The sequence below is a fragment of the Heptranchias perlo genome, chromosome 14 (assembly GCF_035084215.1).
Source record: "Heptranchias perlo isolate sHepPer1 chromosome 14, sHepPer1.hap1, whole genome shotgun sequence".
NCBI lineage: Eukaryota > Metazoa > Chordata > Chondrichthyes > Hexanchiformes > Hexanchidae > Heptranchias > Heptranchias perlo.
The window spans coordinates 34482267-34498226 of record NC_090338.1 but is presented as its reverse complement, the minus strand read 5'-3'; the positions used below and the strand labels follow the sequence as shown (position 1 = coordinate 34498226).

The 15960-nt window shown below is 41.9% G+C and overlaps 1 protein-coding gene across 1 annotated transcript in view; it reads left to right on the top strand.

Annotated features, from left to right (window-relative positions):
* The first annotated feature begins 5076 nt into the window (after window positions 1–5076).
* The window catches only part of LOC137332108 (short transient receptor potential channel 7), a 67100-nt gene continuing 56216 nt past the window's right edge, over window positions 5077–15960 (top strand). Inside the window, exon 1 of the mRNA XM_067995819.1 lies at window positions 5077–5835. Coding sequence (XP_067851920.1) covers window positions 5083–5835 — 753 coding nt within the window. The 5' untranslated portion in view covers window positions 5077–5082. The remainder of the gene's footprint in view (window positions 5836–15960) is intronic.

Here is a 15960-nt window from a genome sequence, read left to right as displayed (position 1 = left end):
ACAGTGATGCCCCCATCACATCTCTTTACACTTGACAAAGTGGACATGACAGAAAGCAGTACGATGACCTCAGACATCCATGAAGAACAGGCTGGAGGATCCAAACATGAAATGTCACTGTCTGCTAACAGCCTACTCTATAAAGCAAACCCTTCCATCTCACTCCCCAATATCTTCCCAAAAAAAAATCAGAGTTTGGTCAGCTCTAAGGATAGAAGTTTAACTACTCCAAAACTAGGGGCTTGTCCCTCACCCAGGACATCCCCACAAACATTTGCAAGTCATATCCCTTTGCTGGTCAGCAACTGGCTTCAAATCTATGAGTAGCCATAATTCTGACTCCTGTAGAAAAGAGACTTTACCCCACTATCCCCCCAACATCACCTCCCGCACAACCCCCAACCCTCCCATCACGGGAAGGATATATGCTAACCAGGACAGATGGAAAAACCTGCCGATAATCCTCTAAGGAATTACAAACAGTATAAAAATGAATGGATTCCCTTGCCTCCTCTATTTCTGATGCTGCAGGTCAGATTCCCAGCACAGCAGTTCCGAGATGTTGACAGGTACATCTCCAGGTTGCTATACGTCAGCAAGAACCCAAAATACGCCTCCATCTCCTGGGAATTAATGTCTGGAATTTAGCCTGCCACACAACCCATTAAAAACAATCCCCTACACAATAAGCTCGTTGTTAGTTCACTCACGAAGGCTGACAGGGACTTGGAAACACATTATAAAAGCAGTGACACCATCAGTTTGAAAAGAAACTAGCATCTCTCTGAAAATACCTATTGATCCTATTGAATCTGGTACAATTGCTAACTTCCAGACGTCAACAACAACTTGTATTTGTAAAGTGCTTTTAGCATAAAGAAACATCCTGAGGTGCTTCACAAATAGGCTTAAGGAAATGGACACTGAGCCAGGAAGGGAGACAGTAGGAGAGGTGATCAAAAATGTGGCTGAAAAGATGGATTTTGAGAAGGTTTTTACATGTGGAGAGAGAAGAAGTTAGCGGCGTGAATTACAGAGAGTAGGATGAGGCAGCATGAAGGCTTTGTCACCATTGGTGAGGCAAAGGGGGATGGGATGCACAGAAGTCAGAGGAACTAAGTGAGAGAGGATATAGGGCTGCGGGAGATTGTAGAGATAGGTGGTTTGAGGCCAAGGAGGGATTTAAAAACAAAGATGAGGATTTAGAATTTAATGAGTCGGGGGATTGGGAGCCAATGTAGTACAGCAAGAATGGGGATGATGGGTGAGCAGAACCTGTGCAGGACATATGTGCAGCAGATTTTTGGACAAGTTGGAGTTTATGGAGGGTGTGGGATTGAAGGCCAGCAACAAAAACTTTCGAGTAGTTGAGTCTGGAGCTGACAAAGGCATGGAGAAGGGTTTCAGAGGCAGGGGGGCTGAGGTAGGGTTCGAAGTAGGCAATTTTGCACAGGTAGAAATAAACAGTCTTGGTGGTGGATGGGATGTGGGGTTTGAATCTTAGCTCACGATTGAACAAGGTTACAAGTGATCTGGTTCAGCCTGAGACAGTGGCCGGGAACAGGAATGGAGTCAGTGGCAAAGGAACAGAATTTGAACAGACGATGGCTTCGGTCTTTCCAATATTGAGCTGAAAAAAGTTAACTTTGAATAGTAGATGGGTTGAGAGAAGTGGTAGAAAGGTAGAGGTTAGTGTCAGCATTCATGTGAAAAGTGACCCCGTGTCTACAGATGTGTCGCCACGTGAGAGTGAAAATTTGTGTGCATTTGTTGTTCTTGATAGACTCTACTAACCCTACAAATCAATCTCAAGATCCTCACGTCACCATCAAACACCACACCACCTCAGTGACCTCCTTCAGTTCCATGTCCCAATTCACAATCTTCACTCGCCAGAATTCCTCTACCTTACTCCCTCCTTCCATTTTCTCTTCCATTGCTTATTTGACATAGCCTCTTAAATCCAATCTGATGACTTTTTTCCCCTCCTCTTACTTTGTGTCCATTTTATTATCAAAATCTGTAAAGCTCTAGTGTATCTGCCCAACACAATCAGAGCTACGTAAACACAAACTGTTGTTTTGAATTATAAATGTTGGTTACTTGGAATATTTTAATCAAAAATAATTTTGAAGAATAAACACGCTCTATTATAAGAAGCCCAAGTATCTTGTGACCTCCACTGCTTTGTGGGCACGTGAGATGCACCCCTATCGCCAGGATTATTAAAATCAGGAAACTCCTCCCCCCACTCCACCCCAGAAAGTCTGGAAGGGTCAGCAGTGGAGGTTACTGGCCAATCCTGACACTTACAGCAGTATCAAAGATCTGCAGACTTTTGCCCCCTCAAGGTTCAATATCCAACTTTTTTCCTAAAATAGGATATTGATTTTACGGCAGCTTTCACAAATGATATTACTTCACTGTGCCTGGTGATAGCTATATATAGTGGAGTTCCCGAGTCCCAAATGGATGCATTCTGGAAAGCAAATGTTGATTTAATGTATAAATTATAAGTCCTACACTGTTATTTGCACTAGTTTGTACTGACATTTAATGCAGACCAGATAGGTATAACTTGGCAGCAGTCCACTGCTTCTTATGTCTAATTTCATCAATTTACAATATTTATAGTGCTGTGATATTGCAGTGCTAATACAGCACCTTTTTAACATGCACCTTAATTTAATAATGTTAAAACTGCAGACGCTTCTACAATCAAGTGGATTACACAAATGAACAATTTTCATTTTAATGAATGAAGGGTCAATCTCCTTTTGTAATCCTTCAATACAAACATGCCCTTTTCTGAACTTGGGCTGTAATTTCGTAATGGACGTTTTGGACTATAGAAAAAAATACTGAAATAATGAAGAATATCAGTTCTCCATTAATTTGAATACTATAGCCTGGAAATTACTGATCCTGATATTAGGGTGAAATAGGGAAAATGTTTGTATTTTAAGTCATACAGTTTTGATATAATTAAGAGTTAAAATGGATTCACTACCAAGCTTCAGAACGAAAGCCACAGTCCTGGTGTCTGAGAGACACACAAAAGGCTTTTTGATCTGTACCATATAGGTGCTGATCAAATTGGTCAAAACATTCGCAGATATGGAAGACCCAGACAAAGTGCAAGCACTTGCTCATTAGCATGGAATGCAAACATCTCCTAACAATGGGGTTGATTTTCCTCTGAGCTTCTCCCATTTATGCCAGACATTACGACAGCAGAACGGGAGAAGTTCTAAGGAAATTCGCCCCCATTGTGTCTTTGAATTTTATTAGCTGACAACTCTATTCAGAGGCCTTTGTATCTGGTATATCTTCAGTTCAGTAATGAATGGATCATCTGGATGTGAATCGACGCATGAATTGCAACACCCACATACAACATTGCGTTAGAATATCTGTAAAAGACTATCAAAAAGTCTTGAAAATTATTGGACTGTGTAAGAAATATATTCTAAAGAGGATGTTTTAACCCCCTTAGTGTGAATTGATTCTATCTTTGTTGTTTTAGGTATTGTAGTTTTAGTTTCTTGCTGCGCCTTATTGCTTCTGTGTATTATCTTCTCAATAAATCTGCTTATGAGTTTTGGCCCATGTGCATTGGTCTGATTGGTACATGCCGTCTTTAGGAAAATACAGTAGACTGGTGTGGGCAGCCTGTATAATCTCTGGTGCATGATACTGTTATATGCATAATTCAGAGGTAATTCTTGGTGCTGTGGTAAGCTGCCCCACTCAGCACATATAAAGGTGCAGGTAATGATTCATTGGCATCTTAGTCTACTTACAGAAATTGTCACTCTGCTATGCATGCAAGACAAAAGAATTGGGAGTAAACCCCACCTACAATTAATATACAAATGCTTAATATTTAAAATAAATGCAGATTGCTTATGATAGTTCAGATGATACATTGTTTATAAGAACAGGAGTGTTATAATGTCATATTCAATGCATTGTTCTGTTAGTAAGATGAAGCTGGTAAAGCCACACAGTTTAATTGTTCAGTAAACAGAGTATCAGGTCATTCGGGGTCTAATTGTTGTTTGGTCAGGGAACTTTGCAGATTGAAAAGTGTTTATCAGTTTCAAGTCACAATTTAGAAGCATTCTAAGATTATTTTGAATCCATAACAAAGTATATTGTCTCAAAGTGTAATGTCTTTTTGCATTGACACTATTTTAAATATATTAATAGCTGATTTCCAATGATATTATTCATGCTGAGTCGAGGTTTTACAAGAATAGGGGTGTTATACCAAGTAGTATTATCCGTGCTGGTGCTTGCAAGTGTGAGAGCGAGTGACAGTGCATCTTTCAGAGGACTGTCCTCTACTTTCTCAGTTTTGGGTGGTCCCAGGACTTGTGATGAGTCTGGTAAGAGGAAAGAGGGGACAGAGACAAGGGTTAGCACTTAATGGCTGATGAGTTGCAGCTCAATGTAGCACCAGGTTGTCATGTAGTGTAAGGGCGAAAGTTCAATGAGAACAGAAAAGGAGGGTAAGATGGTCAAATACCCTACAGAACCTATTCTCCAGAGTCACCACCTGCTATGCTTCTGGCCCACCCTCTGCCCACTACATCCATAGCAGTCTCTTCCGTTGGTATAAACTTTTGGGTTGATGGTGGCCCTCCTCCTATATGTATCTTCTCCCTTTTATTGTGTTCCAGCTTGCCCTGCAGGTATGTCAGTCTATGTTCTGTTGTTGGGTTGATGATGATGTCCATTTCACACCTGTTTTGTGCGCAAGTTGAAAATCCCTCCTCCCCCCACCCACCTAGCATCTTAACCCTCAACCACAGAAGAGTGTCTCATTCTGTACTAGTGTGGCATTTCCTAGATGAGAAACTTTTATCCCATCTGTCTTGCCTGGGTTGGAATCCCGGTCTTAGCATAAAAAGGCAATGTCTTCACCCACTGAAATATTCACTTATCTTATTGATATTTCCAAAATAGTGTCAGTTTGGCTTTTTGTTCACATGTCCTAACAGTTGGCAAATGCAATACCCTGTGTATTCTTATGTATCTTTTTTCTTTTATAGTTTGGATAGCAGCAACATTCAAGCCATGCACCGGAGGCACACTACCCTTCGTGAGAAGGGAAGGAGACAGGCCATCCGAGGTCCAGCCTATATGTTCAACGAGAGGGGAAAAAGCTTGACACCTGAAGAGGAACGCTTTCTGGATGCAGCAGAATATGGGAATATACCAGTGGTACGCAAGATGCTGGAGGAGTCAAAGACTTTGAATTTCAACTGTGTTGATTACATGGGGCAGAATGCTTTACAACTTGCAGTAGGAAATGAACATTTAGAAGTAACAGAGCTCCTTTTGAAAAAAGAGAATCTTGCGCGGATTGGTGATGGACTACTGCTAGCAATTAGCAAAGGTTACGTGAGGATAGTCGAAGCAATTTTAAATCATTCAGCTTTTCAACAAGGACATCGTCTGGCCATCAGCCCTCTTGAACAAGAACTTCGGGATGATGATTTCTATGCCTATGACGAGGATGGTACACGTTTCTCCCAAGACATCAGTCCTGTTATTCTTGCTTCTCATTGCCAGGAATACGAGATTGTACATATACTTCTACTGAAGGGTGCGCGGATTGAGAAACCACACGACTATTTTTGCAAATGCAGTGAGTGTGCTGAGAAACAAAAACAAGATTCTTTTAGTCATTCCAGATCCAGGATGAATGCATACAAGGGATTAGCAAGTGCCGCCCATTTGTCTCTATCGAGTGAAGACCCGGTCCTTACAGCCCTGGAACTAAGTAATGAACTGGCACGATTAGCCAATATTGAGACAGAGTTTAAGGTAAACCATTTTTGCTCCTTTAAGCATCCTGCATGCAGTCCATTTTGTTGCCAGTGATAAAAAAAATTTAAAATGTTAATTGAAACGTGTACATTGGAGAGAAAATTCCATTATTGTCAATATGGCCTTGACCCTGCCCTAGCTGTAATATATTCTCTGGTTTGTGAACAAGATCTTAATATGCGGCCACAGTATATTACAACAGATAATCTGTGTGAAAATCTACCTATCGTTATAAAATGTTAGCATTTGAAATTGAATAAGATGCAGTCCACAATAAAAAGTAAAATTGGTTAATAAAGTTTATCACTATAAAAATTGTTTGTTTCACTCGGTTGAAAGTGATAGGCCTTGTTATTTAATTTAGAAACTGAATATATCTTATAAAATGTGATTTGGTAATAGTCCCTAGGTTTGAAATTCCGCAGCCCTGGGAGCTTATTGGTGACATTAGCTGTTTGGGTGGGAAAAGAATTTCGGGCATGGCCCAGTTACAACTAGTCTCTGTCCTTTTTTTCTGAAGGTCTTAAAGTGCCACGAGAAATGGCGATGAATGTTTTTAGCAATTTCCATATTCCATATAGATGTCACAAAAAAAGGCGACACATTGGAATTCCCATCAGTTCCACCTGATTTGCCCCTACCACAATGCATATCTGCATGAAGTAGATCTACTTGCTTGCCAGGGCCTGATCCTGACAGAAATGGAAACAATCAAATTTACAAAGGCCAGTTTCCCAGAAAGCACAAATTCAAATTCTGAGGGTTTAAAAAATTTGTTATCTTCAGCTGGCACAATGGCCCTATTTATACTGTGGCAAGGTGCTGTAGTGATGTCCGTCCCACCCATTTCCCCCCCCCCCCACACACACACACACACACACTCTGCTGAGGCAGGTGCCCTAATCAAAAATGGCACAGTTGCCTGCCCAAAATATGCTAATACCCCGACCCCATGATTTGAGGCACAGTCAGGGGCAAACCCATGGGGCAGTCAGAAGTTCCACCCTACCCCGATACACCCCCAAAAGGCTGCCCTAGAAATGTGTGGCCTACTAGCTTTAATAAATACATTATAACTGGTTCTGCTTCAGTTAAATATTCAGAATGTTCTGAAGAATATTCTCTGAAATCTAACGTTGATGTCACTATTGAATATAAGTTCCTTCTCGCCCAGCTAATGGTTGCTGGTTTAGTCCTGCATATAAATTACTTTTTATGGCTGTTTAATATTCCAGCTTTTCATACTATTAGTTCAATCTCACCTAGCAATGCTGTCTACTCGTTTTTAAAAAAAAACTTTTACCCACAGCTGGCTACTGGTAATGTATCTTTTATCTGTGCCAAATACTTTCATCCATTATTGCAGTAATTTCTGTATTTTGGCTGTTATTGCAAGATTTTGTGGGATTGCTGAATGTACTTTACTGAAGGATGGCATCGCCAACAAGATTTTATATTGTTATTGTGGATTCTGTAGGGAGATTTTTATGTTTAATTTTCTTCTCCCTTTATACGTTCTCTCCTGAAAATGATGGCCTAGAAATTCATTGGTGCCACATCTGGTTTACAGGTGTAAATCAGGCACTTAAGCATCAAATACAGCGTACGTACGCTGGAAATATGCCACCCGCCATATTGGATCATGCACCTCTGTAGGTGTCCAGGGTGCGCGCCAGCATCATTTAAAACACTCATTAAAATATTTAAATAAGGGTCCTAATCTTGTTGTAGGATTTTTTTTGTGAAATTGGTCTGCCCCAACACCTGATGCAGTACATGATAAACTCGCTCAATAACTCGTGGCGCTATCAGGCAGCAAGAACCCTTAAGCAGCACTATTTGAAGGGCTCATCTACTACATACAGATTAGTTGCTGGTTTGTTCTTAGGCTGCTGGTTTAATTCTGGGGGTTTTGTTTGGCCTATTTTCTGACTTCTACAACTGGATTCGGACTTCTGCTAAGACATTTTTGCTGGTGCTTGACTGCTTTTGTTTGCTTTAAAAAAAAAGTTTTACTGCAGTCATGGGTGGTCTGGTAGGTCTGCCATTGGGGCTGGAGGACTAGGTGAGCAGCCAAGAAGGCAAGAGAGAACGGGGGCAGCTGGGAGAAGATGGAGGAAGAGGTCACTGCGCCGGAGGCCATTCCCACAACAGGTCTTCAGGGAGCATTTCTCCTACCTCAACTTCACTGGAGAAGCAATATGCCAGGTGCCTTCGCATCACAAAGGCAGCTATCACCGAGCTATGTCACCTGCTGCAACCACAACTCGAATGGAACATCTACGTCTCCTTCCCAATTGACTGAGTGAAGCAGGACAGAGAGCTCTCGGCTTCGCCTGCATTGTTGGCTTCCCCAAGGTACAAGGTGCCATAGACTGCATCCATATTACCTTATGTTCTTCCCATCACCAGACCTGCATCTTTCGAATAGAAAGAGATTTCACCCCCTCAACGTCCAGCTTGTCTGCAACCACAGGCAGCGCATCATGCAGGTCTGTGCCCGGTTTCCTGGCAGCAGTCATGATTTATTTATCCTTCGCCTGTCTTCTGTGCCTCCTTTATTCTAACCAGGCCATCAGGTCACAGGCTGGCTATTGGGCGACAAAGACTATCCCCTTCAGACATGGCTCGTAACTCCTGTCAGGAACTCGGGCACGGCTGCAGCCGTGCCCATCATGAGAACCATGCCACCATCTGAAATATCATTGAGCAGACAGTCAACATGCTCAAGCAACATTTCCGCTGCCTGGACTGTTCGGGAGGAGATTTGCAGTACAGCCCTGATCGTGTATCCAGATTTGTGGTCATCTGCTACATAACTCTGTGATAATGAGGGACCACTCATTACCACTACCTGCATAGAGAGAAGAAGAGGAGGAGGAGGAGGAAGAGCAGTACGGAAGAGCAGGAGCAGCATCGACCACCAGTGCCTCTAGCTGCCAGAGTTCTTAGACAGCAGTTCATCCAAGAGCGCTTTAACAAACCATCACTCCCACCCCGAATAAACCAACAGTCCCACAATTCTTATCATCACCACCACCCTCACTACTACCATCTGGTTACCTTTCTTCAGCCTCACTTCACTACAAATATTCACATCAACACAAAATCTAGAACAAAAAAATTGTCCAACACCTCAATTCCATCTGTGAGTAATATTTAACAGGAATAATTAAGAATCACCCTTCTGCAACCCCATCTTCTGTGCTTGTTTACCTATCCTAGTCCTCCTACGAAGTGTATCCACAGTGGTTACACTGAGTAGTGGGGTTGTAGGTGGTACAGGTGTGAGGAGAGAGTAATTGAAATGAAAGTTAAGATTCTTACCTTGACAACTCTGGTGAGGTCACTGAACTTCTTTCAACTTTGCAGCCATGTCCTGGGAGCTAAGCTCCTGGCATTAACCTGCTCAGCAAACTCTTCCTATTGACGCAGAGTTGTTGCCTGGAGGACTTGCTGCCCCCTGAGAGAAACAAGTTCTCCCTCTTCCTGTCTACCACCCGGAACAGGGCCTCCGATGGTGCATCAGAGATAGCGCTGGCTGCATGCCTGGCTCATGTTAATGAGCTGGCAGCACCAATTTAATGTGGTCCTCATGACCACATAAACAAGTGCACGCAACGCACGCCCCACCTCCTGCGTGCCCATTTTTGGGCGTGATTGAATTTGTAGGCCAGTGTCGCATGAGCAGTGTTAGCCCTCTAGTTCTCACTGTACCTTATGTGGGAGCTTCGGTAATGTTTTATCAAATTATTTGACCATAGGAGCCATTGCAGATCAATATGATCATGTGCACATGTTTCCAGCAAGGATCATAGGATAAAAATCAGGAGTGAGAGTCCTGGACAATTTTGTCCTTTGCCTGAAGTTGCTGAGGTCAATTTTAGTATCCCTACTGAGATCAGGTCATGGATTGAATCTGCAGAATTCTTGGTCTGTGCGGCTCAATACCACATCACATGGAGAATTTACCCATTCAGACATTAGAGGAGATCACATTTTACATTCTATGCTGTGGAATCAGCGGTTTTGCATTAAATCTTTGCTGAAACAATATTAGTACTTAAAACAATATCAACACTGAGGTTAGTGAGTACACATTGTAAAACCTTTAGTGCCAATACTGGTATATTGCATGTTCTCTTTAAATTTCAGTTGTTCTCTCTACATGCTTCCTGTTCCTATTGTGACTTTAACTGTTCTTTTAAATTTAAAATAATTGATATTTACTTTATTTAAAACCCATATAAAATATTGTGAAAATGCCTAGTAATCTAATGATGTGGAGATGCCGGTGATGGACTGGGGTTGACAATTGTAACCAATTGTCATGGCAGTAATGGCAAATCTAATGGCAGTAATGAGCCACAAATATCAGAGATTGTACCATTTCTGTAGTCATTTTAGTATTTAGCTTTGCCTCATGTTTAAATAATCCCCAGGACAGTCAAACCCTGATGTGTGCACATCTTGGTAAATTACAGAAATGCAGGGCATAATCGCACAATGACAGCAGCATAAAATCCAAACAGTTGAATTGATGTACTTGTAAATACGACCAAGTGACTCTGCAGTACTTGACAGAATCAAAATTACACGTTAAATGTGTGGCTTATACATTGGATTTTGTAATAGCATAGCAGACACTTAGACTGAATACCTTTCACATGTTGTTCAAATGAATTATTTCAACCTACTTTTTCATTGAAAATCAGAGAACCATGCAAGTATTGTTCCAGATTTGTATTTAAATGTGATCATTTGATAAATGTTTTGCAATATTTATATGATGTGGAGATGCCGGTGATGGACTGGGGTTGACAATTGTAAACAATTTTACAACACCAAGTTATAGTCCAGCAATTTTATTTTAAATTCACAAGCTTTCGGAGACTTCCTCCTTCCTCAGGTAAATTTACCTGAGGAAGGAGGAAGTCTCCGAAAGCTTGTGAATTTAAAATAAAATTGCTGGACTATAACTTGGTGTTGTAAAATTGTTTACAATATTTATATGAGCAGAGGACAATATCATAAATATAATGGTCAAAAGTACTGAGCTTATCAGCTTAGGGTTTAGTATGAGACAAATTAACTTTCGGAAATTCCAATCTGCGCTATTAAGAATGTGATTTATTTTCAAAGTGATTTCAGCCATATATTAAAGAAATGAAACCCTCTAGCATAATCCTTACAACACACGAAGGACGAATTTCCGTGGAGGGTCTCCCGATTATCCGCCGTAACTTTGGCTGAAGATAGGCAGAAACTCTGGAGAAAAAGCTGTTTACGCTGTTTTTGTGCCAAAGTCATGATAGACAATTGGGAGAACTCCCTGTGGAAATTCAACCCCATGGTGTTTTGGAGTCATCCACCTCTTATGTTTATCAGAGGTTAAAATTAAGATTCAATCATGATTCATATTACAGTTACGTTTTGTCAGTGTGAAAGTCATTTTTCATCATCATCCATCATGATTGCTTATAACCATTCCATAGCAACTCGCAGACAACAGAGAATGAAAGAATCATTCACACTTCCCCTGTGATTGTTGGACAAGAAATTGACTCATATCTTAAATATTAATAAAAAATCTTCAGTTGGTTCTGCAACTTTCCCATGAGAGGGCTATAAGGCAGCCATCCAGGGAAAATATTGAACTATACAGCGGGATAGAAAATAGATAAATTGAAAATGGGTATAGATTTACTGCCAGGAGTTTGGACCTAGGGAGGAAAAGCAAGAGAATAAAATCTGACTGATAGTTCTTAAGTATCTTGGAATGCTTAAATAGACTTGACAAATAGATTAAAATACTATCCTCATTACCTAGATCTCAGATTTTGAAAAAGACTTGACTTGACAAAAAAAAGTCATGCATCGTGTCAGTTTAGAAAAAAATATATAAATGTTATTTAATACTTTTTCTAATGCTATTTACAAAGAAATGTCCCTCCCCTACCCCAGCCCCAATCGTAAAGGGGATTGGAAGCCTTATGTGTTATTGGGGAGAGGAAGTTTAAACAAAATTAGAAAATATTTAAAAGATAATCAAAATTGAATATTTTCTTTATTTAGAGTTAACAGTTTGTCAACCCTGCAAGTAACATTTTCTTTAAAAGTCAGAAAGCAGTTTCAAACCAAGGCTTAGATCTATTTAGTGTATCAGAGAATACCTGGAAGGTCACATGAAGCAAATCAGAGAGAGAGTAGGAGAGATGAGGACAGAGAAGAAAGAGAATCAAAGAGTAAGATGAGCATTCAGTTTCAATGTAAAAATTCAAAATGCACCATCAATTTTGTGCCTTCAACATTTAGATTTCCCACTTCATACACTTATGATTTTCTTTCCAATACATGGGAAAGAATGTTGTGTATACCTACATTTTAAGTTACAAGGCCCATGTAACTATTTGTTTATACACCAGGACCATTCTTGAGTTGTCAGTTTTTTGGGAGCTGCAATGGCTTTCTGTAAATTGTGGTTAGCTTTTCTAATTTTCTAGGTTAGTATGTACAAGTTAGGTAGGTTGGTATGTACAAGTCAGGTAGGTTGGTATGTACAAGTCAGGTAGGTAGGAAAAAAAAGATCATTTGAACACAAAAGATTTTGCAAGATTTCATTCATCACTCTATGGAAATGCAGTTCAGGCCACTCAATTCATGGTGCTCCTGATTTTACAGAAATTGGGAGGACAGACTTCTGTACCAGGTTCTCCTAGCTATGCTCTCATATAGCAAGGCTTTGTGCCAGTATTATTCTCACAAAAATCAGGTCTACAATCCCCTATACAAAACAAAATTATTTAAAACAAATTAAACATAGCATAAATTTTTACCACATCAGATCACTAAAGCACAAAAAACGACATTTTGCAAAACACAGATCAAAATCAGCAGCAGCAAAGTGGAAATAGCACAAGCACCAGCAGAAGCAGGGAGTCCTTTGAAGCAGAGAAGCTGTGCCTCGAGGAGCAGGGTACTTTACATTCAGGCAGAGGACCTGTTTGTGGTTTTTCCACCAATCCTTGTTAAAATTTCACTTGATTGGCTAAGAGATATCACATGACAGTCTCTGATGCGAAGCAGCTAGCTGCCGGATGGCAGCCATTTTTGGCCTCCTTGTTCTGCAGATGTTCTTTTTTTAACTGTTATTGTTAAAGGTAGAGAAACCTCATGGATGACAAAGTTTGCAGTTGGGGCAATTCTGCAGCTATATGTAAATTCCACAACTGATTTTGCAGCTGTGGAGTCACAGAGAAAAAGGGCCACGATTAAAATGGCCCATTATTCTTCCACCACCAATAATGGTAATATAACTGTTTTCCACTTCCCACATGTTCCTTTCTCCAGTTGTACTGCATCCTTGCAGTTGAATAGACTGTTAAATTTTATTTTCCAGGCTCACATATGAAAAATGGCTTCTTGGACTAAATACTGATGGGCATCTAACACCACGGAATTGAGGGAGGGGAGGGGTGAGAATGGAGAGGTGAGGGGGAAAGAGATTAAGTCAGAAATTAGCATTCAAATGCCTACAGTACCAACTTCACTTTCAATGGTCCATATGGCTGATAAATAATGATCATATGCTAGAAATGATTTTGGAGCGATATATTTTAATACAAAGGCTTTATTTTTATATATGCTGCCTTTTAATGTCAGCTCATGAATTCAGCAATTTTCTGCTGCATCTATTTCCGATCTGACTTTCCCAGTTTGTTGAAATTATTTGCTTTGCACACGAAAGAAATCAACTAGTATCTTATCTCGGTCATTTGCAAGTATTTAGCTTTTGCATTAGACAGACTAGAGTGTCATTAAACTGAATATAAAAAAAAAACTTTTTTAAAATAGTGCATATATCTACAATTTGCATATACATTGAATAAATTTACTTTCTGTAGTTCGCTATTTACCATTTCCTAGTTTCAATATATTCCCTAAATAGATGAATAGTTTATTCCAAAAGATTTACAGTAAGGGAGAACTGATTAGAATACGCCGCAGCGAGCGTAGCGTCCAAAGTGCCGGGGCCCGACCCAGAATACAATAACAGGGTGTTTAACATTCCCATAAAATTAATAGTGCTAAACTATTCGTAAAGTTACCCATTTTCATATTTTTAAAATCGTTTAATGGGCCAGAATTTACTGTAGCTGGCGGGTTCATTAGACTTGCCCTTGCCCATATACTTTCCATGAGTTTTTGCGCTGAAAACTGCTGTAAGTTAGAGATCCAAACAGCACGGCGCTCTCTACAGGGCATCTGGGACCTGTTTGTCTCCTTAACTAATCAGATTGAAGAATCTTTAATGAGCAGCGTAGAGTCTGAACCAGAAAGTCTAAGTTAGAATAGCGAATAAGGGGTAGATACTTAAAGTAATACTTGCTCCCACGCTGAATCTGTAGGATTGTTTCATTGAAAGCCTGCTGGAATTCTATTGGCACAGTTAAACTAGGCTCCAACATTTCAGCTAATGGCTTCCTTGGGATTTTAGGCTACTTAACAACAGTTGATATCATCTGCCTATGAGTGTTTGATATGTATCTGCTGTTCCACTGGTCTGTGCTAGAATCAGAAGCAGTGGAGGGAATTTTAATCTAACCCGCCCATTGGAAAACTGACTGGATCGGGGGCAATGCTGGTTTTAAACCCTGCCTGATTTTACTCTCCATTGAAGTCAATGGAGAGTAGTGTTGGGCAGGGTGTAAAACTGGCGTTCCACCCTGGCGAGTTAGGTTAAAATTACCCCCAGTGTTTCTGCATGTGCCAACATTTAAGAGCATGCCTTTGATCTTTTCCAACCATCAAGTAATTTGGAGATACAGGGCTCAATTTTAGCACCCGCTATCGGGTGCGTTCTCGGCGGGAGGGCCCCGAAAATCGCGAAATCCAGGAGCGGGACCGGATCGCGCCTCGATCCCGCCCACTTCCGGGTTCCCCGCTGATGCGCCGGCGTGCGCGCACAGCCCCCGCTCGTGGGAATCCCGCTGGCAATTAAAGCCAGCGGGATGCCACTTGACAATATTTAGTTTGGTATTTCAGGTCATTAACTGACCTGATTAAGGGACTGTGTGTGATTTTTGATCAACATGGGACTGTTTCCCACACTGGGGGAAACAGTCCCAGATCGAGTGGACGTGTTGCAGCTGTCAGCCTGTGGCAGCTGCAAAGGTCCATTTGACAGGTTGGGGGGGGGCGGGGGGGGGGGGGGAGACCCTCACCCATTGCAGGAGGCCGCTCTGTCACTTGGGACAAAGTTTGGCCTCCACCACCCTCCTCCTGACGGTCAAAGTCACCAACCTGCACACTTACCCCGGGGTCCGGAGACGTGTACCTACCTTGCGGACCCCCTCAGATGTACATCTTGCGGATGGGGGCCGCCGTAGCTGCAGTCATGACCTCCTCGGAGGGCGAACAGCATCACCAGCCTCACCAGCCTCGCCATCCACGCCGTCCACCTCTGACACGTGGAGCTCCACAACAGAGTGCTGTGACACATCCACCTGCACAGCAGGAGGGAGGGCTACCGCAGAGAGAGATGTGTCGCAGAGGGCACTACCCTCGCCACAGGGTCCACAGACCGAGGCTCAGCCTCCTGGACCTCTCTGAGCAGCAGTGCACACGGAGGCTCAGAGTCACTCGACATGTAGCCGTGGACATCTGCAGCCTCTTTCATGCCGAGCTGCTCCTGGCTGGCCCGTGCACCATCTTCCTACCTGTCGCTGTCAAAGTCACCACTGCCCTCAACAACTTCTCCTCCGCATCCTTCCAGGGTGCAACCGGGGACATCGCCGATGTCTCAGTCATCTGCGCAGAAGAGCCCTGCAAATACACCTACACCCACTCCGCAGTGACACAATGGGTGGCATCAGTGGTGGGTCCTCATAGTGATACCCAGGAGCGGGCATTATTGCACAAACCGGACAGGATTCGCGAAGACATGGCAGTAGTGGTGCCAATATAATGTGTGATGTGAGTTGTTCTTTAATTCAATATACGTAACAACCATGACAAACCCTCAAACACCCTTGTGCATCCCCTTCATGCTCACAACACGTTTGCCTTACGCTGCCTACTGCACATATGTGATGCATGCCCTGTGGCTGCAGCACAGGTGGT